The 25467-nt window shown below is 38.2% G+C and overlaps 1 protein-coding gene across 4 annotated transcripts in view; it reads right to left on the bottom strand.

Annotated features, from left to right (window-relative positions):
• gclc (glutamate-cysteine ligase, catalytic subunit) overlaps positions 1 to 23385 on the bottom strand; it is a 29340-nt gene extending 5955 nt beyond the window's left edge. The window contains exons 1-12 of one of the 4 annotated variants that reach the window (XM_079472822.1): positions 23172 to 23385; positions 22875 to 23043; positions 21936 to 22048; positions 11707 to 11889; positions 10380 to 10493; positions 7938 to 7996; positions 5917 to 6053; positions 5730 to 5804; positions 2782 to 2898; positions 717 to 855; positions 514 to 626; positions 182 to 274 (exon numbers count right to left, since the gene is read on the bottom strand). In XM_079472822.1, coding sequence (XP_079328948.1) covers positions 182 to 274; positions 514 to 626; positions 717 to 855; positions 2782 to 2898; positions 5730 to 5804; positions 5917 to 6053; positions 7938 to 7996; positions 10380 to 10493; positions 11707 to 11889; positions 21936 to 22048; positions 22875 to 23024 — 1293 coding nt within the window. In that variant the 5' untranslated portion in view covers positions 23025 to 23043; positions 23172 to 23385. Of the gene's footprint in view, positions 1 to 181; positions 275 to 513; positions 627 to 716; positions 856 to 2781; positions 2899 to 5729; positions 5805 to 5916; positions 6054 to 7937; positions 7997 to 10379; positions 10494 to 11706; positions 11890 to 21935; positions 22049 to 22874 lie in introns of all 4 variants that reach the window. The other 3 variants (XM_079472823.1, XM_079472824.1, XM_079472821.1) reach the window with 3 other exon arrangements.
• Positions 23386 to 25467: the final 2082 nt, after the last annotated feature.

Below are 25467 nucleotides of genomic sequence, written 5' to 3'. Positions count from 1 at the left end.
AGCTGAAAATATTAATTGTTTTTGCTCCTAAATGATTGATTTTGTGAATAAAAAAAATGGAAAATATGGTCTTAAACTTGTTTTTTACATAGAATGTAGGCATTATTAAGACAACAATCACTAAACCCACAGATCTGCATGCATCCAGCACACATAGCAGGTAAATAACTAAGTTTAATACCTCCATCGGACGAAACTCTACTCTCCATCCTATGTCAGAATTTGGAGGCGGGGGCTTGAACCTCATTGTCTGCCAGTTTGTTGACTGAATATTCTGCAAAATAAAACAAAACCTTCAGATGTTTTTGTATGCAATATTGATAGTTAAAACAGTGAAAACAAACGACAGGGTCTGACACAAATTAAAGAGAAGTCATTCAATTTAATCTCATAAAACCAGGCAAGAACATGGCTGGTTATATTTATATTAAAAGGAAAATACAGGAAAAAGATCATTCAAGGAAAATTCCAAATTCTAAAGAGACAACATATTTATTGCCACGAAATAAATACCTCAAAGTGATCGGATTCATTCTCATCATCCAAATGAATCTTCTCCTGGAAGAGTGAAAGCGGATCTCGAATGAAGAGATGTGCGATGTGCTGTGCCAGTAGTTTGTCAATGCCTGCAATGATGCAGTAAAGTGCGCTTAGACAATTTTATTGACTCGGAAAATGTAGAACTTTTAAGTCAGTGTCATACAGTGTCTTTTTACCTGCATCAAGAAGCTGTTCATAGATATTTTCATCTTTTGTCAGATCAATATCATTGTATTTCTCCCCACAGCAGGAGAGGTAGCTGTCAATCGAATCATATCTCGATTTATGGATTCGGAATTTGTTGTTTTTCAATGGCTGCAGATAAACAAATAGCCAGTTTAAAGTTTATAAAACCATTAAAATTTCATGCAGAATAGAGAGTTTGTAAAAATGTATCCTAGATGCCATTTATCTAAAAGACACAGAGAGAGTACGGTGGTTTTACCGCACTGTGCAGTGTGGCTGGGCGACACCTTAGGGCTTTTGAAAAAAATATTGATGCCGATATGAACGATTACTGCATTGATGCATAAAAACAAATAATCTATCATTAAAACATGCAATTAAACATAAGTGATTACTGTTTAATTTGAAATAGAAAGTGATATTTTTATGTCTTATCTTTTTTGAAAACGTTGCTTTTGACAAAAAGCATTTAATTAAATTTTTCAGACTATAGTTTCAGCGTGACCAGTGCTTGCGCCTCTCTCCCTCTCTCTTTTTTTCTGCCCCATTCAGATGAGTGTGTGCGTACAGGAAGCTGCGTTTACTGCAAATAAAGCACCTTTTCATATATTTTTTTATCTTGTAATTTACAAATTTTTCATTTCATGCAGCATGTAATGTTGCCGTGTGTGAATGTAAGCAGTCTGCCAAGTTGTAAATCCGAAGGTGAATGAATAACAAAGTTATTGGCTTGGAAAAAAGGGAGTCAACTCTGAATCTAGTCCCCTCATTCAAGGTAGAGAAATCACAGCAGACTGGACCATCTGACCAATCAAATCAGAGTAGGCTGGCAGAGGAGAGGACGAATCATTTAAGAGTCAGTCAAGTAGTAAGGTAAGAAAAACTGCGGTTGGAGTACTGCAGTCATTGTTGACTTTTTTTACAACTTTCTCCCATCTCCCGACTGCATCTCTGGAGCTCAGCCACAGTGATCTCTAGGTTCTTCTTTACCAAACGTCTTCCATTTAAGGATTACGGAGGCCACTGTGATCTTAGGAACCTTAAGTGCAGCAGAAATGTTTTTGTAACCTTGGCCAGATCTGTGCCTTGCCACAATTCTGTCTCCGAGCTCTTCAGGCAGTTCCTTTGACCTCATGATTCTCTTTTGCTCTGACATGCACTGTGAGCTGTAAGGTCTTATATAGACAGGTGTGTGGCTTTCCTAATCAAGTCCAATCATTATAATCAAACAGAGCTGGACTCAAATGAAGGTGTAGAACCATTTCAAGGATGATCAGAAGAAATGGACAGCATCCGAGTTAAATATATGAGTGTCACAGCAAAGGGTCTGAATACTTAGGACCATGTGATATTTGAGTTTTTCTTTTTTAATAAATCTGCAAAAATGTCAACAATTCTGTGTTTTTCTGTCAATATGGGGTGCTGTGTGTACATTAATGAGAAAAATTATTTTAGCAAATGGCTGCAATATAACAGAGTGAAAAATTTAAGGGGGTCTGAATACTTTCCATAGCCACTGTATAAGCATCTACTCATGCTATCAGGGAAGCACGCACTACTGGAGCATATAATCAGGGTTTTGACAAAAAAGACAAGAAAAAGCCACAACAACCTTGTCTACACCGCACGCGAATGGCGCAATACGATGTGACAAAAGACTATAGAACCTCATCATCCCCACTGGGGGATGCAATGGCGTTTCATGCATTCTGACTTATTCACAATGTTAAACTTGCCATCTTCTCATGCTTGACATGGTCAACTTGTCAAAAGACAAGATGGACGTATGACATAGAAGTTCTGTGCTCGATACACCCCCCCGCATTCGTATAGGTATCGAAAAAGTTTTTTTCGTTTCGTAACAACTTTTCTTAGTCCCTTATTGGGCAATCGTGACGCATCATGATATCTAATGGAATTGTTGATATGACATTGTAATCGAATCATGAGACCAGTGAAAATTCATAACCCTACAACAAGTGTCAGATTTCCCAAGCCGAGCACCAAATCACACACTCTTTCAGCGGAAAAGGGCATAATAGATTGTGTTCTAACCTCCAGACCCCTCTCCTCTCGAGTTCTGTCATCCACAGATGCGGAGATCACACCCCATCGGCAGTCATTGTCTGATACGTATCCACGATAGAAAGGTGAGGCGGCACTGAGAGCCATCTGCACATAAGCAAACATCATTACTGAAAACAGTAAGGAAGTGGTTCTCAATCCTGAGCCTTGTGACCCCCGCTCTGCATATTTTGCATCTCTCTCTTGTTTAACTTGTTAGAAGAGAGCTCCATGAAGGAACCGTGTTCCAACTGACATGGTCCCTACACTGTGTTCCCTGCTCTCTACTCACTGCATGCAGGAAATCAGCTGAAGTTTAAGAGCACGACTCGTCTTTACAGACAAAACATACTACAGAAATGTAGGGTTATTTCACAGTAATCATGACATTTGAGTTGTAGTCACGTCTTGTGCGCTTTAATGCCCTTTGAATGAAATTAAGTTCATTGATGTCCCCTTCGCAGGGCACTTAAGGCCATAATGAACAAACCTCTGAAGGGGGATAAGACAAACGTACAAAATATGCAGACCAGGATTGAGAACCGCTGCTCTAGGGAATACAAAAAACAGAACACTTCTGGGATACATTTCCTTAAGATCTACTCTTAAAACACATTTTAATAAGCGTACAAACATTATATCATTCCTCTAAATGGCGAGTGAATTAGAGTGAATCTGAGTAAAGATTTAGTGACTATAATTATATGAAGAGTTCAGATGAAAAACTACGAAGGTAACATTGCAAGCACAAAATAAAGTTGCCTTCGCAAAAAGGGTTTTGTAAGTGTAAATCAATCTGCAACCCAAAGAAAGCAAGTTTTGCAGAATTGTATTGTTTTTCGTAAGTGTAATTCTTTCAGTTGTGAAACTTTATATTAACGCCAAATAACTATGATCTGTAATCTTCTAACCTCCGTTTTTTTCCATTCTTACACTTTCCACACGTATTTTGTGCTGTAGTACGGCTAAAAGCATTGCAAGTCTGTAAACAGAGGTGCAAAAACAATGGTGTTATGTATTGCAAAACAGATTCACCACACAGAACCTGTCTTTGTGTATGTCAAATAAATCTGTTGCAAACGTCTTGCCCAAGCAGGGGAAACTGTTTCCGGCAATAACCCAATGTGAACTGTTCCGTCTTGCTTGTAGCTGCGCTTAACGTTTTGGCACGAATCCCTCTCTCATTTGGGTTTGCAAGCAATTGATTAAGACTTTTTGAGGTTTAGGTTTTCCCAGGATTTATGTCCGGTGATAGAGGACTTTAAAATAGAAAACTATCTTTCTTTTATCCATGAAATAGCATCCAAACACTATGCACATCCTATACATTTCCTGCATCAATGGTTTAAAACTATACAAACGTAACCCAAATCTCAGCCATTTGCAGTAAATTATGATTTCTGATATTGCTGGGAAGAAGCATAAACGAGAGACCGAATAATAATTATTAACGGTTTTAAATGTAGATTGTATAATTATAGTTAATGGTTTAAGCAGATTTACATGATTTATAGAATTTGTTGCAGTGACAATTTAATACATTTTAAACCAGATTTTCTTTACAAAACACCAGCTAAGAATGCAGAATCAACACATGTCAATCAGCTAAATGATCATGTATATATTAAGTATTACATATCTATGATTGTCAGTGTGCATGCATTAAAGTACAATTTCCGACATCTGCCTGACTGGTGCATTATTGAACCAATAAGTTCAGAGTCATCAGGCACCTCATTTTGGTCACAAGAAGGTAGCCCCGCCTCCCGCTTGCAAACCCAAATGAGACAGACATCATGCCAAAACTAAGCGCAGCTACAGGCAAGACGGAACCGTACACATTGGGTTATTGCAGGACACGATTTCCCCTGCTTAGGCAAGACATTTGCAACGGATTTATTTGACATACACAAAGACAGGTTCTGCGTGGTGAATCCGTTTTGCATTTCATAACACCATTGTTATTGCATGCACACCTCTGTTTACAGACTCGCAATGCTTTTGGCCGTTCTTCAGCACAAAAGTGTATGCATGGAAAAAACCAGAGGTCAGAAGAATACAGAGCATAATTATTTGGCATTAATATGAAGTTACAGTTTCAAAACACACGAATTACACTTACGAAAAAAGATACAATTCTGCAAAACTTGTTTTCTTTCACTTGCAGATTAATTTATATCTTTACATTACTTTATTGCGAATGCAAAAGATTTTTATGCTTGCAATGTCACTCACGTACAGTTTTACAAATTTTATCCTGCGCATGCAAATCTTTTTGGAATGTTTTAACCTTCATAAAAACCCCTCTTAAAGCAACCTGCGTCAAAAATGAGGGTACGATTTTGGGGGAATGCTCTCCACACATAGTATATACTTCTCAAAAAAGTTTGATTCAAACCCACTAAATAGCAAACAATGCCTGCTCTGAAATATCTGGTATTGCTGAAAATAAATGCAGGAGCCTGATGAAAATCATTCATTTCACAATAACTGGCCTAAAGAGACTTCCATACACAGCCACTTTATAATTCATCTACGTCATTCATACAGCGTTTGTCCACATTAATCCTCATGTAATTAAGGCATTTATAATTGCTGTATGTTGCGATTTTAATTCATTCAAATGTATGCATTCAGTAGAGACTTCAACGTGTTTTATATAGACAGTGACTAGATCGGCCATTTGTATAGTTTCAAGCCATTTAATCTCTAAATGGCCTGTTTAAGTCTCTGTATATAGATAATGTTATAAAATCATATACAGTTTCCCAACCTTCCTGACTCAGGATTTACGTTACAAAACGCTATAATTAAAAATGACAACAAACGCTTATTTGAGTAACAAAACTAATTTAAGCTATTTACACAGGTGATCCGGGCAAGGTAAAAAAATAAGGAAATCCGTATTTATACAGAAAAATAACATCCCTGGATCTTACCACTATGGGGCAGAATGTAGCCAGCTGGTCGTATAGGTATCGGGCCTCATTGATGCTGCAAGCCTGGAAAGTCACCTGCAACAACAATAACAGTAGACAACTTTGATTAACGGTCAAGAACTCCATAAATTCTTAGGCATTTTGAATCAAGTCAACAACCCTGAGGTATCTGGAAGGAAAAAGTTACCTGCAGGCAACAGTTTCCCATGCCAAAGCCCATGGCATCCATATAGATGTGATTGGGCAGAGCAGCCCGGGCAGCCTCTCCATCATCTTCTGGAAACACCTCCACAAAAGGGGATGGTGTGTTTTTATCTTTGAAAACTGTTATAGAAAGGGATGTTAGACAAGCAGCAGTTAATATGGTAAGAATCTGAATATTTATTTTCAACTGCTTGATCATGTGATGTCAACATTGAGACACATGGGAGAGGATTACCTACTCCATAAAAAATAACACAAGAATAGTATGTCTGAAATCTTCATCTCACAGTTATAAAAAAGGGCTTTTACGTGTAAAAGGTTTAAAATCAACAACAAATGTCTGTGCAGTCGTAAAACTGTTTACAGATTAATTTAATGTGATTCAATTGATTTCATTTTGTAATGTCTGATCTTACTACAGTAGTAGTGAATAAGTAGTGCAGCCACATTAGCCATTTAAAAATAAAAATAGATCATGTGTCATATTTTGATACAATATGAAATGTAACATTTGCATTACGGTCACTTAAGATTACTATGATTCTCAAATAATCAAAACTGTAACAAACTGTCGCTGTCCTTCTGTAACCTTGGATGTACAAATTCACAGTTTTTTAGGGAATGGATTACTATTTGCTGTACTTTTGAAATGATTAAATACATCTTTTGCCACACTTTCCACTACCTCTCTGTTTAGGACTTTCACGTGGTGGGTTGGGGTGTTGCAATTATCTTTTGTTTGGAAGGGTAGGGAAGGCCTGTATATATTTATAATGAAAGTCTTTTTTTGGAATTAATAAGGATTTTAACAACAACTGAAGAGTTCAGTTGAAAAACTCTTGAAGATGACTTTTCGCATGCCATAGGAGCTACCAGTGACGTATGACGATTAGGGATGGGTACACAGAGAACTGGTATTGTTTTTGACCGGTAAATAATTGGGTTGATACCAGAGTATCGATAATGTCATGATCACGGGGGTGAGACACGGACAGAGGACCCAGGTGCAGACAGTGAATAATTAACATATACTTATAATTATAATGTCATCACGTGGCCGTAGTTTGCTCAATGATGTGTTATATCCATGCGCATGTGTTTATCGGCAGGAAATAAAACAGAGGTAAAGTTGAAATGTTCAACAGTCTGGGCTCACGTGCCCAAAACTAAGCGAAACCATTGTCCGATGCTATGCATTAGTGTAATAGGGTGGAAACATTAGTAATAAGTCCACACAGCTGACATATGAACACAACCAGAGCACAACAATTTTCATTTCTGCTCTGACAGCCACGAGACCACGCTGAACACTGTGAGTGTTAGAAGTCTGGAATGAAGAGAAAACACTGGGTCTTTAAACCAAACGTTTAGGTAGTCTGTTTAGCGTACTTGTTGTTCCCCCGTGTTTACACATTATGTTTGTAGGTGGCCGTTTGTACGCATTCGACCACAACTTCATAAAAGCAACTTCTGATCCGAACTACCATAACGCATCTTAATACCAGATGTAAAGAGACTCTACCCAGTACCAGCCAATTCACCAGTATGATTGTAAAGATGTAAAATAAATATGATGAATAACATTATGTTGTGCTCCTATGGACATGCTGGTACCAATAAGCAGTATCGATATCGGTAAGATGTTAATGAAACCCACCCCTAATGATGTTATGTGACAGTATAGAATGTTTTCAACCCTTCCCCTTGCCCCTCTCTTTCAAGTTGCAAGGGGCAAAGGGGTATTAAATAGAAATGGGATTGTGCCTTAGTCATCTCTTGCCTAGATTTTACAGAAATGTTCTCCTGGCATTTTATCGAGCAGCTTTTTGAGGTCTCACCCTTTGATGCTTTTAAAATAGTATACCATGTATATTTGTATACAATTATATTTTTTCTATAAAACTGGATTTCACACATTTAATGCCCTAACATTAAGACATTAACACAGCCCCGGATATTACTAACGTACATGTCTAAAACATGAAGAAAACACAAGAGACTTACTCGGTACATTTATTACCACTTTTTCTCCTCTCCTGTGGCGTATGTTTCTGGTCAGCGTGCTGTAACATCAACAAAGAAGATCTGTTAGCTCTTATACCTAACAACATCAGGATGAAAGGTCAGAAATGCATACAATACTTCTATGCCTTTTACTCATTTATACTTACTCCTAGATTAATTTTCTCTAACCTAAGGTTTACTTGTCGTCAACATGCACCACAATCAATAAATCATGCCCGTTTGCTGTACTTTGGGTTAGGGATTTGTTCAAATCAGCAAACTTGACAGTAACTAGTAATTCTAGTGGTGGGGAACACATTATTAACTCTGCAGTGATGGGACAGACAGCACTGTGTTAAATGCTCTTGGCTAACAGTGTGTGAAAATCCCCATGCAATGTCCCCATGATCTGACTTGTGCAAACAAGCTCACATTCTTTTGCATCCAGGGATGCAAACTCATCGGGGTGAGTAATCAAGGTGATAATGATGTAAGAGCCCCACAAGACCACACTCAAAAAGCATTTAATAACATTTTGTCAGGAGTGTCTGAAGATGCTGTATACCAAATTGTCTGCAAATCTGAAGTATGGGGGAACATGACATGGTTGAAATCAAAGTACCCAGCTTTAGCCAACAAATATAATGCTGATTTTTTTTTCATATGTTATTTGGGCTGCAACAACAAATCGATAAAATTTGATTAAAAATGTTGGCAACGAATTTCATTATCGATTCGTTGTGTCATGCGACTATTACGCCACATGTTTGAGTATTAAAAAAAAAGTGGATCGCGCCGCGCAGCATAGCGGAGGAGAAAAAGTTGAGCATAGCAGAGAAAAAAATTAATAAAGAAAAGCAGAGCGGAGGTAGAGGAAAGACCATCAGAGAGACCCGTAATATTGTTCTGAAACATGGCTGAGGCAGATGAATCAATACGACCTAAATCATCCAAGCTATGGGAATATTTCACCCTAAATAAATAAAAAAAGTGTGTTCATTGCAAGATATGCAAAAGCAACATGCCCTGGCACGGGAGCACCACGGTGATGATACAGCACCTAAAACGTAAACATGTTGGAGTCCTTGATGCGGAAGGGAGTTCAACAGCAGGGTAAGTCACTACAAATTACTACTTTTGTTCCGTTTTGAAGTAAAATGAATGTAACGTCCCTCGAGTAGCTCTTCTGGTGCTGGTGTTTACTCGTTATCCAGCTTAATAAGCTTGACAAGTCAGCGTAACAGTAGGAGGCTAAAGCAGGGGTGGTAACATTATATAGTTAGCAAGACAAAAGACACGTTTTTATTCCCTTGCCTCTTTTTGCCCATTAATATTTCAATCTGTTGTCCTGTATAAATTCTCAGCAAGACTACATTTATTTGATCTAAATGACAGTAAAAACAGCAATACTGAGATATATTGAAACAGAAAACGATTAATTTTTACTTGTAATATTTTAAATTGTAAATTTTTTATTTATATTTAAAAATGTGTGTGTGTGTGTGTGTGCGTATATATATATATATATATATATATATATATATTCATGTGTGTCTTGTCTGTAATTGCTCTTTGTGTTACTTGCCTTTACACAACTAGTAGCTAAAACAACAAGTATGTATTAAAGTTAAAGTAATTTGTGCTATTACACATACTAATTCTATCTTTTTGATTCCAGAAAAAAAAAAGCAAACCATGAGAGGCTTCTTGATGGGAAATGCATCATGTACACCACAGCAAGCTGTAATAATAATAATATAATAAGTAATAATAAAGCTTTCGAAATATGTTTTGCACTGTATTTTTCAATAAAGGGTTGAAAATGAATGCTTTTAAATTTTTTATCCGATTCATCGAACAAATAATCGACAGATTAATGCAGCTCTATATGTTATACAAGCAATTAAACAAATCTTGTTTTATCTCTTGACCACTAGGGGCTAAAAACTTCTGGTACTCATTTAGTCATTTAGCAGACGCTTTTATACTCATCTGTAAGTCGCTTTGGTACTCAGTAGGAATCTTAATGAGTCACCTATTATTATATAATGTTGGACCACAAAGTGGTGCTGTCGATTTCAGACCAACATTTTCAAAAGTAAGTTAAAAGCAAAAATATCCATTTTTATATCTTTGAACCAGTAGGTTGCCCTGTGCCAAAACTCTGCTTATCACTTTTAAGTCAAGTCCGAAATTTCCGGTCCATACACAAAAGTTTGCCGAAAATACAGCTTAAATTTGTTTTGCCGTGTTAGTCAAAGTCGTTATGAGAGAGTATAAGCTGACCAAAAATATTTTGCGCCCTAATTATAACAATAATCTTTAATTTAACAATAGGGCCCTGTGCACTTGAGTCCTAATAATACTACACGCTTGAAAAATAATAGACCTCGGTGCTTGGGGCCCCACCGAAGCATATCTAGACTTTGAAATATTTCTTACCTGAATCTAGGGTGCCTGTTGATGGCTTCATCGGGAAAGAAAAGTGATTTGGACACTCCTTTCTCAACAGGAGTTGGTTTGAACTCTGGCTGTGTGAAACCTGGACAGCCCAACCTGAAACATGCATTTAAAAATAATGAGCATTATACGATTATATTATAACCAGTAACGTGAAGTCATGTTTAAGGATGCATATTACTTTGTATTCGGGCCAGTAAAGTTATTGAGACCAAAGGGCAAAAGTTATCTACACAGATACAGCACACACAACCTGCTTTAACACTGGGGTTTTAAGATAAAAACAATATATTGTTTGACAATCCATCTGTATATCTTAAAACTAGTCATACTTGGTTCTTACAATGGCAATGTGAGTTGATGAATGAGCATGCAGGTAAAATGACATCAGCGGTGCTTTTTGTTTCAAACTGCCAGCATACACTCACTGACAAGCCCAACCCATTTATAATTACTTTGCAGAAAATATTGGCTGCTGTTACAGTAATTATGTGGGTGAGGTTACCTGAAAAGATCATCCTGTACATGTATCATGATACGTAAGGAATAGGGGTGTAACAGTTCGGTTCAGGGTTTGGTTCTGTTTGATGTGGGCAATGCTAAAGAACCCTAGATTCACTTTTACTTTACTTTAACTAATTTTGTATTCTAATTATAGCAACAACAACAATTTGATATATTAATGCTATACATTGGCTTCACGTTTCGGTTTGGAAGACAGTAATTTAAGAGTATAGTATTTAGAAATAATATAGCACTTATTAATCGTCAAAAGTGTTCAAATTACTATTTAATCGAAATGTAAACGAAGAAAAACATTTATCCCAAGGCAAAATTATGCTATGGAATGATTTTGCAGACAATATTCAAAAGGAATTGCGAACTGCATTAATGTTTTCTATTTGTTCTTGTAAAAATTTTAAAATAATTATGTTTGCATTTACGCGAACATTCAATGTCTATACAATGTCCGTTTAAAATGGAAAAGCAAATGCAGAGCAATACTGTTTAGTCAGGTAAAAGATGCTATAAAAATGGGCATGGTAACGTGATTTCTTAATTTGCTATGAGTCAGCTGCACTCACGCCCATTTGATTTAGTGCAGTTTTGAGCATTTTTGCTTAAACTCTTAAAACTGGACTGAATCAAATGTATAAAGCATGCATCTGAATGTGAAGACAGTCGTTTTTACACATTTGGCAATGCATAACCTACTATAGACTACAGACAGCTGCTCTGTAAATGTAACCGATGATGGATGATCCTGCACACACAAATGTCTTAATACAAAAGTCTTTCATCCAGATACCTGGGGAATGATGTGATCGTGAGGAGAGTTTCGTCCTTATTTAGCACAGATGAGGCCTCTCTTCTCCGCTTGCCCATGTTGTCTTCAACTGTGTTGAACTCCGACATGGTCCCTCCGTATGGCTGTCCAGGGGTTCCTTCGATCATGTAACTGCCGTATTCAGGCCTCCACAATGTGGGATGACTGCAAAAGAACATTTGACAATACATTTTACATTACGTATATAGTGTTCACATTCCTGTTTGACATGTTGCCTCATGTACATTAAAGTCGAAGTGTAAAATTCTGTAATGTTGTAATATTTTGACTTATTTCACCCTAAGGTATAATAATCAATAAACATATTTGAAAAGTATTTTTTCATTTGATACTACTACTGGTTGTGTAGAAATGACACATTACACACAAAAAATTTAAAGCAGTTGAGATGCAAAGACTGACACGGTGTCTGAAACTGCTCCGTCGTTCACCATTTTCTATATACGGCAAAGTGGTGAAAGTCTATTTTCACTTCATTTGTCACATTTATTGTATTAGTTTAAAATAAAGAGAACAAAACAACTGTCATGTTTATTTGCTATTATGCTTATTTGTCACGTTGAATAAAATGAATATATTTACAATAAAAAACTTATGTTTTTCACATTAATTTAATCTGCTTATTCTTTGAAATAGAAAATAACATTAACTGTTAACATGAACAAACATGAGTGTAAACAACATACATTCATGGCATTAACAGTCCGTGTCTTCCAGCTGATTGTAATCAGGCGGTAGTCTCGTGTTGTATCATGGGAAATAGTGAGTAAGTATACATCGGAGGTACACTCAAAATCTGAGTGCATTGTGGGTAAAAAAAGAGTGAACTATGTAGGGAATTAAGTAGTCAAGTCAAGTCATCTTTATTTATATAGCGACAAATGCATCAGTTGTTATTGGAAGAGTTCCTGGTTCCGGTTGATCTAACTAGAGCAGCCTAAACCTTCGGAATATACACTGCTCAAAAAAATAAAGGCAACACCTGATCATCACAGCGCAACACCAAGTCAGCTAACACTCAGGACTGTCAATCAACCCAGGTAAGTAAGCATAAGTGATTGTGAACCATTTTCACTTGTTTTGCTGCAAATAAAAGTGACAACAGGTACACTGGAGAGGCAACAACAAGGGTGGTCTGGGGATAACCACTTAGAGGGTCTTACAGACCTCGACATGCTATGAAGTATTGGGATGAAATCCTAAACTATTTTCAGATCTTATGCTGGTGCAGTGCAGAGCCCTCCTGGTGCATGATAATACCCCACCTTAAGTGGCCAGAGTCTCTAGGCTGTTACTGGATGATGAAGGCATTGATGACATTGACTGGCCCCTCACGTTCCCCAGACCAAAATCCAGTTGAGAACCTCTGCGATCTCATGTATCCAAAGCCATTAAGTAGCACCATAGACTGCCCAGGAGCTCACTTATGCTCTGATCCAGGTCTGAGAGGAGATTTCACAGGAGACCATGTGCCATCTCATCATGAGTACATCCAGACATTGCAGGGGGTTCATAGGGGCATGTAGGGCCATACACATTACTGACTAACATTATGAGTTACTGTGGTAGAACTTTAAAAGTTGAATGAGCCAATTAATTTTTACAGTGATTTTACTGTAATTCCTGCCCTGAATGTGTTTATAATTTTGGCTTTCATTGACCATTGTCACATTATTTTGTTCTCGCAATGTATGTAAAGTATGTAAGTGAAGAGATTTTTAACACAGATATTTTGTTCATTGAGATCTAATGTAGTGTGATTTAGGTGTTCCCTTTATTTTTTTGAGCAGTGTATAATAAATTGCCCTGGGGGTGAAAAACCGAGATTAGCTTTAAGGGATGCAACAATACAGCTCACCCACGGTTCAATACTACTGTCAGTTCTTACAGGGAAGCCACAAGCATGAGCACATGGGTAGGACAGCACATCTCAACTTTGCATGCTGCAAGGAGAGCATTTATAGAGGCTGAATGCTCTTGATAGAGTTCGACAAGCCTTACGCAAGCGATTACATCCTGCAGATGACAGATATGACACTAGCAACAAAGTTTACTACAAGCATGCAGACAGTGCTCAATGGTAAGCACAGGTATCGTCATTGGCCAAGATGGTACAATGATTCCAAAAGACAGATGAAAACCACACAATACAGGAAGACAGAGATGCAAAAGAACAAGACATGAGGATTAACTATAATGGGGAATAACAGTGAAACTGATGGCCTGGAAAATCACCAGCAAATGACGAATGTGCAATTGACCGATAGCACACTGACCCTGCCAGAGGAATTCAAAGCTGAAAGCAGGACAAACTATAATATATGTAAAAAGAGAAAGCATGCGAGTTGCTAACACCACAAATTCTTAGCAGAGCAGGAAAAGCTACAGGAAAACACAAAAGACTCGTACAATCTACAGTACACCCACCCTGAGACCGTTGCAGGTGTAACAGTGTCAGCAGACCCGGCACAAGTGGATGACCACTAGATTATTTCCCCAGACATTACAGTACAGATCAGGACAGTGATGAGCTCTTAATTTAAGATTAGACTTTTGTTGCAGCAAAGAAGCTGAGCTAGAAAACTGGGAAAGAACTTTGTTGGGAACAATGTGGTTGTGCTTCCAATGTCTTCCTAAAGACTCTTCTACTTGTGCTTCAGATTCTTTAAGAGTTATTATGGCAATATGTCAGAGGAAATGGCAGCTGAACTCGACTGATATCAAAGCACATTTCTGCAGGGAAGAGAAGAGACAAGAAAAGTTTTTTTTCACCCTCCTCCAGAGGCGAACTGCGAAGGAACCCTGTTGAAGTTGGTTTGGCAGACCCTTCTCTGTACTGGTACAACAAGGTAAAAGATACCATGCAGCAGCTGGGAGGTTGTGTATCACAGGTTGACCCCACAGTGTTCTACTGGCTGGATGACTTGACTTGACAGTGTTGAGTTGTTTGGTCCCCTCGCCTGTTATGTTCATGATTTTTTTGTGGGGTGGTTCTCAAACATTTCCCTCATTGGTCATCGCACATTTGAAAACTGCTTTTCAAGTTGGATGTGAAGAGCATGCCAGTTTCAGTTATATAGGAATGGAAATTTCTTCTGGATATAGAAAGATACATGTACATCAAATGTATAAAAAAATATTCAGCCATTTGTTATGGTGCCAGCTGGAGATGCAACATGAGGTCCTGAGGCAGAAATGCTGAGGTCCAAGATTGGTCAAATCCTGTGGGTTTCAAGACAGAGTAGACCAGACATTATGTGCGACACATCTAGTGAAACTACTACTCTTCCGTGATGCCTCAATCGGGAGAGAAGAGACAAGAAAAGTATTTTTTCAACCTCCTCCAGATGCGAACTGCGAAGGAACCCTGTTGAAGTTGGTTTGGCAGACCCTTCTCTGTACTGGTACAACAAGGTAAAAGATACCATGCAGCAGCTGGGAGGTTGTGTATCACAGGTTGACCCCACAGTGTTCTACTGGCTGGATGACTTGACTTGACAGTGGTGAGTTGTTTGGTCCCCTCGCCTGTTATGTTCATGATTTTTTTGTGGGGTGGTTCTCAAACATTTCCCTCATTGGTCATCGCACATTTGAAAACTGCTTTTCAAGTTGGATGTGAAGAGCATGCCAGTTTCAGTTATATAGGAATGGAAATTTCTTCTGGATATAGAAAGATACATGTACATCAAATGTATAAAAAAATATTCAGCCATTTGTTATGGTGCCAGCTGGAGATGCAACATGAGGTCCTGAGGCAGAAATGCTGAGGTCCAAGATTGGTCAAATCCTGTGGGTTTCAAGACAGAGTAGACCAGACATTATGTGCGACACATCTAGTGAAACTACTACTCTTCCGTGATGCCTCAATCGGGAGAGAAGAGACAAGAAAAGTATTTTTTCAACCTCCTCCAGATGCGAACTGCGAAGGAACCCTGTTGAAGTTGGTTTGGCAGACCCTTCTCTGTACTGGTACAACAAGGTAAAAGATACCATGCAGCAGCTGGGAGGTTGTGTATCACAGGTTGACCCCACAGTGTTCTACTGGCTGGATGACTTGACTTGACAGTGGTGAGTTGTTTGGTCCCCTCGCCTGTTATGTTCATGATTTTTTTGTGGGGTGGTTCTCAAACATTTCCCTCATTGGTCATCGCACATTTGAAAACTACTTTTCAAGTTGGATGTGAAGAGCATGCCAGTTTCAGTTATATAGGAATGGAAATTTCTTCTGGATATAGAAAGATACATGTACATCAAATGTATAAAAAAATATTCAGCCATTTGTTATGGTGCCAGCTGGAGATGCAACATGAGGTCCTGAGGCAGAAATGCTGAGGTCCAAGATTGGTCAAATCCTGTGGGTTTCAAGACAGAGTAGACCAGACATTATGTGCGACACATCTAGTGAAACTACTACTCTTCCGTGATGCCTCAATCGGGAGAGAAGAGACAAGAAAAGTATTTTTTCAACCTCCTCCAGATGCGAACTGCGAAGGAACCCTGTTGAAGTTGGTTTGGCAGACCCTTCTCTGTACTGGTACAACAAGGTAAAAGATACCATGCAGCAGCTGGGAGGTTGTGTATCACAGGTTGACCCCACAGTGTTCTACTGGCTGGATGACTTGACTTGACAGTGGTGAGTTGTTTGGTCCCCTCGCCTGTTATGTTCATGATTTTTTTGTGGGGTGGTTCTCAAACATTTCCCTCATTGGTCATCGCACATTTGAAAACTACTTTTCAAGTTGGATGTGAAGAGCATGCCAGTTTCAGTTATATAGGAATGGAAATTTCTTCTGGATATAGAAAGATACATGTACATCAAATGTATAAAAAAATATTCAGCCATTTGTTATGGTGCCAGCTGGAGATGCAACATGAGGTCCTGAGGCAGAAATGCTGAGGTCCAAGATTGGTCAAATCCCGTGGGTTTCAAGACAGAGTAGACCAGACATTATGTGCGACACATCTAGTGAAACTACTAGTCTTCCGTGATGCCTCAATCGGAAAGCTTTTAGATAGAGGTGGTCAGGGTGGTCACCTAATCTTGTTGACGGGAGAAGATGGTAATTTCAAATCCATCTCTTGGCAGTCTAAGAAAATCAGAAGAGTTGTCAGAAGCATTTTGGCAGGAGAAATGCTGACACTTGATAATGGGATGTGTTTATCTGCACTTTATTCCAAAATTACAAAAGGTGACATTACATTAAACAACTTGCCAGTTGTTTGTGTAACTGACAATCATTCTCTTCAATATGTGAAGTGTGTGAAGTCCACGAAGTCTGTCGCAGTGAAAAGACTAAATGTTGAAATAAGTGGAATAAAGGAGCCGATACATTCTGGAAGCATAAAGCAAATCCTTTGGTCTGCCACAAAGCAACAGCTTGGTGACTGTCTGACGAAGAAGGGGGCTTCTACATTACTGCTTTTGAAAACCCTTAGTGAGGGCAAAAACTAATGTTCTCCTCAAAGAAGTGTTACCGTTAGTTTGTTTCTGATAATCCCTTCAAGGAGAGTTTTGCCTTCCCTTTTATGAATGTATAATTTATTATTTTTTATTAATGTTTGTCCTGTGCCTCATGAGGGAAAATGGTTATACAGTGGATAAAATAAGTATTGAAAACATCCCCATTTCTCAGTAAATATCTTTCTGAAGGTGCTGTTGACATGAAAGTTTCACCATTTACAGTTATGGATTTGGCAGATGCTTTTATCCAATTGTTACTGACTATGTGCAATCCCATGGGATCGAACCCATGACCTTGGCGTTGCTAGCGCCATGCTCTAACTACTGAGCCATACAACGACAACAAAACAAATAAGTTATGTATTAATGTAGTTATGTATAATAAAATGGAATGATATAGGAGAAAAGTATTGAATACTTTGTACAAAAGCCTTTGTTTTTCCTGTATTGAGAAATTATAGGCATGCATTGCTCATGTGTGATTTTGGCCCATTCTTCCACACATTTTTTCCAAGGTTCTGTGGGCATCTTCTATGAACTCTGAACTTTAGTTATTTCCAGAGATTTTCTATTATATTCAAGTCAGGGGATTGGCTGGGCCATTCTAGCAGCTTTGTTCTCTTTCTCTGAAACCAATAAGAGAATTTCCTTGGCTGTCTGTTTGGGATCATTGTCTTGCTGAAATGTTCACCCTCGTTTCATCTTCATTCTGGTAGATGGCAGGAGATTTCTATCAACAATGTCTCTATATAATTGAAGGAAGGGTGAATGGACAAATGTACAAAGTCTGCCAGTGTCGTATGCTGAAAAACAGCCCCACACCGCTGTATATGTTGCTGTGAGAGAAGACAGCTCAGTTGTTTTGCTAGCGTTGTGCTAGCTGTGTGTTCGGCATTGTTGGTGGACAAAGAAAACTGAAAGAGGATTTTCTTTTTGTCATTCAGATTGAACATACGCCCAACATGCGACATCCGAATGACAAAAAGAAAATCCTCATCAATCAACAGCTACGTATGCACTGGCCATCTTCACTATTGAACGAGTAGAGTTGGTGAGAGGAGAGAGGGCAATATTGTCCCTGTGCTTACATGCAGTGCGTGTCAAAATAAAGTGAGTGAGAAACGGCAGCTGGCAAAGACACTGTGAGACATGAGTATTAGAACCATTTTTGATTTTAAGCAACAATTTTTATATTTTTGACACACTACAATGCATAAGCGCATTGAAGCTGGTCTCAGTAAAAAAAATGTTGTAAGGATAAAAAACGAATTGGGAAATAAATACTGTAGGTGCAGGGCTCTAGACAAACATTTGAGAGCAGTGTCACTGATGCTACGAAGATATTCTATACACCCCGCCCTTTAAGAGCTTGTGCACTATTCTGTAACACACATGCGTTTTGTTTCCCACGGTTACCTTTACAAGGATTCTTAATATGGGAATTTTAAAGTAATTTTGTGTGACAAGAAAAACTTGTCGCACTGGCAGTTAAAACCGTTGCAAAATGTGACCATTCAGTCTAGAGCCCTGATGGGCCTGTATTATTGGGTAGGGGTGTGAATCTTTAGACACTTCACGATCGGATCCCTATTCTGGGAGCAATGATTCAATTCCAAAACTATTCTTACCATACTATGCTTTTTTTTGTAGTTAGAATCTCTGTTAGACAGCATTGTCATCTTAAAAATTAAAATGAAGATTTCTTTTTAAAACTTATTTCATTAACAAAGTTAATTACATTAAGGACACACAAGCTCTATAGTGGTAAGGCTTTCCATGTTTCATTCAAAGAACAATCATTAAGAACAAAGAGTTCTCAATCCACAACAGAGTATGACAAAGTTTCAGTTTGTTTAGAACCTTTTTTTTCCGCTGTGGTGGGAAAAGGTCATGATCCGCCTCACCCTTCCTTGACACTGACGGCAACTTCAGCACTCGCTGAAAAGTCAAATTAAGTGTGTGAGCATAACATCTCTCCTCTGGAAATTTGTGCTGCAACAGCCATGTTAGAGGCATTGTCACTCACCAAAACCAAGTCTTTGTTCACGATTTTCCACTTGTTCGCAACATTGTGCAGTAGTTCAGCAATATTCGGGCCAGTGTGACTTTCATTCGTCACACGCGTTTGCAAAACACAAGCCGCAAGCTTCCATTAATTTGTAATGTAGTATGCAGTAATTGTGACACATGATTCTGTTGTTATTGATGTCCATGCATCGCATGTTTTTGCCACTCTGACCGTATTAATTAGTGAATTGAAATATGACCTTTAGCCTCACTGTAGAGTGCAGGGATCGCTGTCTTGTTGAAATAACACCGTGAGGGAAAACATCTTTGTGTAAACGAAGCGAATTCGGCAGCACACTTCCGTTCATCTGTCAACGGATATTTCAGTTTTACCCGCACAGTGACAATTTGAACTGAACTCAGAATCGATTCTGAATTTTTGAGAATCGATTCTGGATCATAAGATGATGAAGGAATTGACCAGTGAAAAGAAGATAAAATCTGAAAATGATATGAATATCAACATACAGGCAAGATTGATTATTGTGGTTGGGTTGAACGTGCTGTGCAGGGACAGGGTGGTTTTGAAAGCGCTGTGCAGGGACAGGGTGGTTTGTACTCTTCAGTATGTGTAACAGAGAAGCAGTAATGGGGAATGGCACGGCTCTTGGAGCGCAGTTAGCTCTACAACATCACTTGTGTAAACATTCACAAAAATGCCAAAGTCCTAATTCCTCAACACTTTAAATTTAGGATTTATCTTATCCTGACAGTAAAAGCAGCCACAACATGTTTTCATAAGAGCAAAAGTGTCTTTCAGTTTGTGATTTTGCTGGTTGAAAAGAACTTCAGGCATATACCAACATCATAGGAAAACAAACCAGGGGCCTGTACCATGAAGCTGGTTTAGGTGGCTAGCCAGCTATGTTTCAGTTTAGTTTGTGCCGACCCTGGGTTTTAGGTACCATGAAAGTAGCTCGGCTTTATTCGGTGTTCGTCGCCATGGTGTCTTATGCTGCACGGCTAACCTGCTCCGGGGCAGGCTATGTTCTGGATTCGAGATCTCAGACTGAAGTTTGACCAATCAGCTGTGAGCAAAGAAACGTAGAGGTGACGTAACTGACTCACAGTGCGTGTTAGAATGGCTAGTTATTTTTTATACGGTTTAATCAAATAAAAATACTAATATAAAAATATATATTACAAATATAAAATCAAATATTGTTTACTATATAGGTAAAATCTGATTTTACAGATTTGCTGGCTTTCCCTTACACTCACGTGAAATTCAATTTACTTACTTATATTCCACTTTGGTTGTATCACGTGTATTTGCATTGCATTTTTTACATTCTTGTCTGTGGTGCAGAACATCTTATCAGACTAAAAGGAGACCAACATGCAACCAGTCCGCATTATTTTTGGGGCAACTTGTTTGACATGCACCATCAGCACACGGTGCATTCATTGATTTTAAACACGTAAGATGTCAGAGTTTACAATGCAGAAGCGGTGTGGTGTCATTTGCCTGTCAAATTAGCCGTTTACAGCTTTAACAAATTTGGACAGAAGTTCAGAAATATATGAGAATGAACTTTATCTGCACGCAACTCCTCTCATGTGTACTCGGAAGGGAAATGATGAAGCAGATGTAAGGTTAACTTTCTTGCTTCTGCTGCCTGAATGGATGTTTTTTGTCCGCACGCAGGTTAAAATTGCAATATGCGGGAGCTTCAATGAACATTGTTGTAATATTTCTGTACCCATGCCATACATAAAAAAAAGTTGCCCGCAAGGACACGGACCCGAGGACCCCGCGGATCCTGTTTGCCCTACAGCACTACAGTAAATGTGTGTACTATATAGTCGTTTAACTTGCGCATTTACGCAATCAGCAGTGTTTCTGAAACACTTCTCTCTTGCGTAGACAGCAGAAACATATCAGTCCATGGCTGAAATTCATTTTTGTGTTCATATTGTGGAAATCGCTTTATCCATTTATAATGCGATTGGTTTAGCCATGCTGACGTCACTCGTTCATGTGCATGCGCGCGCAAACTAATCTTAGCTTCAGGATCAAAGCTTGAGTTGACAAAGAAACTCCACGAGCTGCTTCGTGGTACCAACAAAGCTCGATCACGTTGGTTTGGTTTTGTCAACCCAAAACTAATCCAACTACCCTGAGTTTGTTCATTCATGGTACAGGCCCCAGGTTTTCCAACTCAAAAAGTTTTCCACCAAAGCAATCGGTAGTTTCTGTTATTATTGAGAAAAAAACAGATTACTGTGTGCACCACTTATATACAGTTTTTTTATTTTTCTTTATCTACTGCTTTTAATTTTAAGTTGAGATAAATAATTATTGCTCATTGTCAGTTCATGTTTACTAATGTTAACAAACACAACCTTAAATTGAAGTGTTACCATATAATTGAGTTTTACCACACAATTTTTTTTTATTTCAAATCCAAGTTTATAGCACATCAAATATATCAGAGCATAACCAGAAACAGCCTTCAGACTTTTCATAACCATGTTTGTGACCCATGTAACCAAGCCAAGAGTTCAAATGAATACAATATTATATTGATAAAGAATTTGTAAATAAAATAAGAATGATAATGCATATATTCAACATTTTATTTAAACTTTTGACCATCACACAAGTGCTATCTGAATATTTTGTGACAACAACTAAAAACCTAATGGAAACTTTACTCACTTGGGATTTATGTTTTCACCTTTTTCTTGAAGGGTTTCCAAAACCTCCTCTCCATTCAAAACCAGTCGCACTTTTTCAGTTTTGTCATCCATTTCCACCAACATGAACTCCACCTACACAAGCAAGACAATACATGTAATGTAACATGACTTGCAAATTTGAACAACTACCCAATTTTTGTTTTAAATTACTTTTTCTGTTAAAGGGCTGTTACATTACTAACCAAAACACTGAAGTCCACTAATGTGGAACAAAGGATTTACCTAAAATAACAACATTCCAGCAGGTTTTATTGTAATAATAAACTGACATAGTCTGTCTGGACAAAGGTTACCAGATGAAAAGCAATTTCAAAGAGGTTTGAAAATTGACATTTGGCATTCATTCTCTAAGTTAACTGCAAGTGGGTACATGCAAACAGTTTCAAAAGCTTTTTGAAACGCATACTTTGTTCATCCAGTGCAGAACAAATGTATTAAATAAATGTTATCTTTTTTTGCACAAGAACTCGACACACATTGGAGGGCAGACGACTAAAAGCATATATTGTATAACAGCAGAACTCCACAATAACAGGACGTTTATCACAACAAAAATCAAATAAACTGATGTATGGTAATTATGTAGTGAAGAAAGGTTAGCTTAAATTAAAACATCAAATAAAAGCACATTAAGTTTAAAATATAAATTGCCTGCATGCGAATTGTTTTACGAAATTCACGTTTACATCAAGATCAAGTGCGCAGAGGGTAAATACGTGTAGGTAAATACGTGTAGTGTACATTTCCTTACGCAATAGGTTATATACAGTGTCTAGAAGAACGTACAGCATACATGGCATAAGCTGAGGGAGGGAAGGGATGCACCTGCTCACTTACAGCATTCAAATCTGAAGCATCATACATTTATCGTGTAAAAGTATACAAGACGTTGTCTCACCTCGTCTCCCCATTTGAGCACATCCTTCTGTCGGTCCTTAACTTTATTGTAGATGTTGAGGAACTGAAGAATGCCGTGCTTCCTAACGTGGTCGGCGTGTTTCTTGGTCTGTTCCCAGTCGAGTGGTGAGCCCTGTGACAGCAAGCCCATAGTACAAATCTGCGATCCCCTTTTAATTTGAATAAATTCTAATTGTCGACTCTTTCAGCTTCTCGCAACTCACGTGCAATAACAACAAACGGCGATGTCAACCTCGCAGGCTAGGCCGTAAATAAAATAAAAATGCTAATAACTTACGCTCTCAGGTTTCACTCAAGGGCTGCCGTTTCACTACACGCTTTAGGATATAAAATAAATAAACGGTCTCGAATTGCAAGCCGGTGATATAAGACGGAGGAGCGAAGAGCACAAGCTGTCGAGAGTTCTTCCTGCAGCACGGGTAGTTCAGTCGCACTGAACACACGTGACTGTGACGTCATCGAATGACTCAGCAACTCTCCTCCTATTAGACGCATTCTGTTATTTCTGTAATTATTTACAATCAGTGTTGGCCAAGTTACATTAAAATGTGATACATTATATATTTCTTATTATATTATATATATTTTTAATCTAAATAACCACAAAAGTATGACTACCCTGAAAAGAAACCACCACAGAAACTCTAATGGTATCCATTAAAACTCAACTGGAAACCATTAGGTTATATTAAATATTATACCTTTTTGTGGTGTGTTTATGGCAATATTTTTGTATAATTTATTCGTCTCATCAATAGAGCCCAACATATAGGACCTAGTAGCGATTTTTTTGTTTCCATTACAACCAATACATTACCTTCATAACCATTAAATCAAGTAGATTGATCTGATGGTTTCTATCGCTTTTTCAGCAGTGCATTCCAAAATGCTAAAATATAGTTTACTGCTGCTCATTATACATCCAGTGGGGGGCGATGTGTTAATGCATAATAAGCTTGTTCGACTTGATACGGCGCCACAAGATCCGACAGGCGGATGACATCACAGTACCGCGAGAGCGATTTGAAAAACCTTAAAAAGTTGCTTTCGTATCGCTCTCGCGAAGCAAGTCTAGTTGATTGTATATCGAAAGCCAACAGGGTCAGAAAACGCGTGCTTTTAATCGCCGTATTAATATTGAAACGCCGATTTAATAAAAGCCGCTTGACGCTAAACTAACGTCACACGCCGCCACGCGTTTAAATAACGCCGCACGCCGATTGGCGTTAAGTTAACGTCACACGTAACTCAAAATGCAAACGTAATAGCTCATTTGCATAGCGCGTTCTTTTCTAGGTTGCGGGCTCTACGGCAAGTCGGAGCATCCAGTTTGCAAAACCGCGGGTCAAAGGGATTGATTTAAAATAAAGTTAGGAGTTAAATTCATTCTTATTATGTCTACAGAACCTAGTCATCATTTATAAGACGCCTATCTGCAATAAGGGATCGCATAAATTCACAACTTGATTGTTTGTTGGAAGCATCACCAGAGCATGGAGAACAAAGTCTTGTAGACAGGTAACATTAATGGATAATTATAACGTCAGAAATGTATTGTTCATTTTTTAATACCAAGATTTCCCCCTAAAGTATTAAACATCATTCACTGCAGTCAAATTAAAGATGTTTTTTTGTGATAACCATGTTTTTTGGGTGCATTGATTACTTTTGTCAAAACTATTGTTTTACTACAGTTGCCATGGTTGACTATGGTTTTTAAAAACCATGGTATCAAAATGTGCTTATTTTCGGGTAACTATGGTTTTACAACAGTAACCATGATTTTTGGTTTTAACTGTAGAACAACCATGGCTATTTTTCTTAATATGCCACATAATACTATAGTACACTAATACTATTAATTATAATGTACTACATTATAATTACTATGACACCATTTTAACTTTGTTGTACTATGTTGCACACAATTGAAACAAATGTATAGTATAATGCAATGTTAGTCACTTTTGGTAAATACGTCTGAAAAATGCATAAATGTAAATTTAATGTGCAAATGTACTCTAAAAGTTTCGAAATTTTTCGAAATGAAAATTCACGTGGTCCGGTTCGTCCAAGGAGGGCACGTAGGAGAAATTTGACAGCCACATTTAGATTGACTCTTCTCAGGCCATTGAGCGCTTTACATCTTCGAGAGGTAAGACCTCTGCTGTGTTGTTTACTAAATCGTTTGTCAGGTTGACTGCAAACCATATGTTTGCAGAATTTGATAACATATTTGCAAATGTTTGCCCAGTAGATGCCATTGCCAGTCAGAGGATAGTAGTGCAGAAAGAGCAGAGTGAGAGTCAGTTTGCAGAAACTCTCCAAAGCACATTTCCACAACTTCAAGGGAAGGAATTTGAGTTGTGCAGGGTTGATGCACAAAGACTGGTTTGGTTTCTCCACTTTGTCTTGAAGTAAAAACACCAGCAGCAATAATTGATAGTGGACAGCTAGGACGATCAGCACTGTACATAAAAGAAAAGGTAAATTAGCAATGCTTTTTTGTCTTTAATTACTTAATGTGGTATTTTATTTATATTGTGTAGTTCTTCCCTTGATATGCAATAACT

The sequence above is a fragment of the Barbatula barbatula genome (assembly GCF_947034865.1).
Source record: "Barbatula barbatula genome assembly, chromosome: 14".
Lineage (NCBI taxonomy): Eukaryota > Metazoa > Chordata > Actinopteri > Cypriniformes > Nemacheilidae > Barbatula > Barbatula barbatula.
This window is presented reverse-complemented; position numbering and strand designations above follow the sequence as displayed.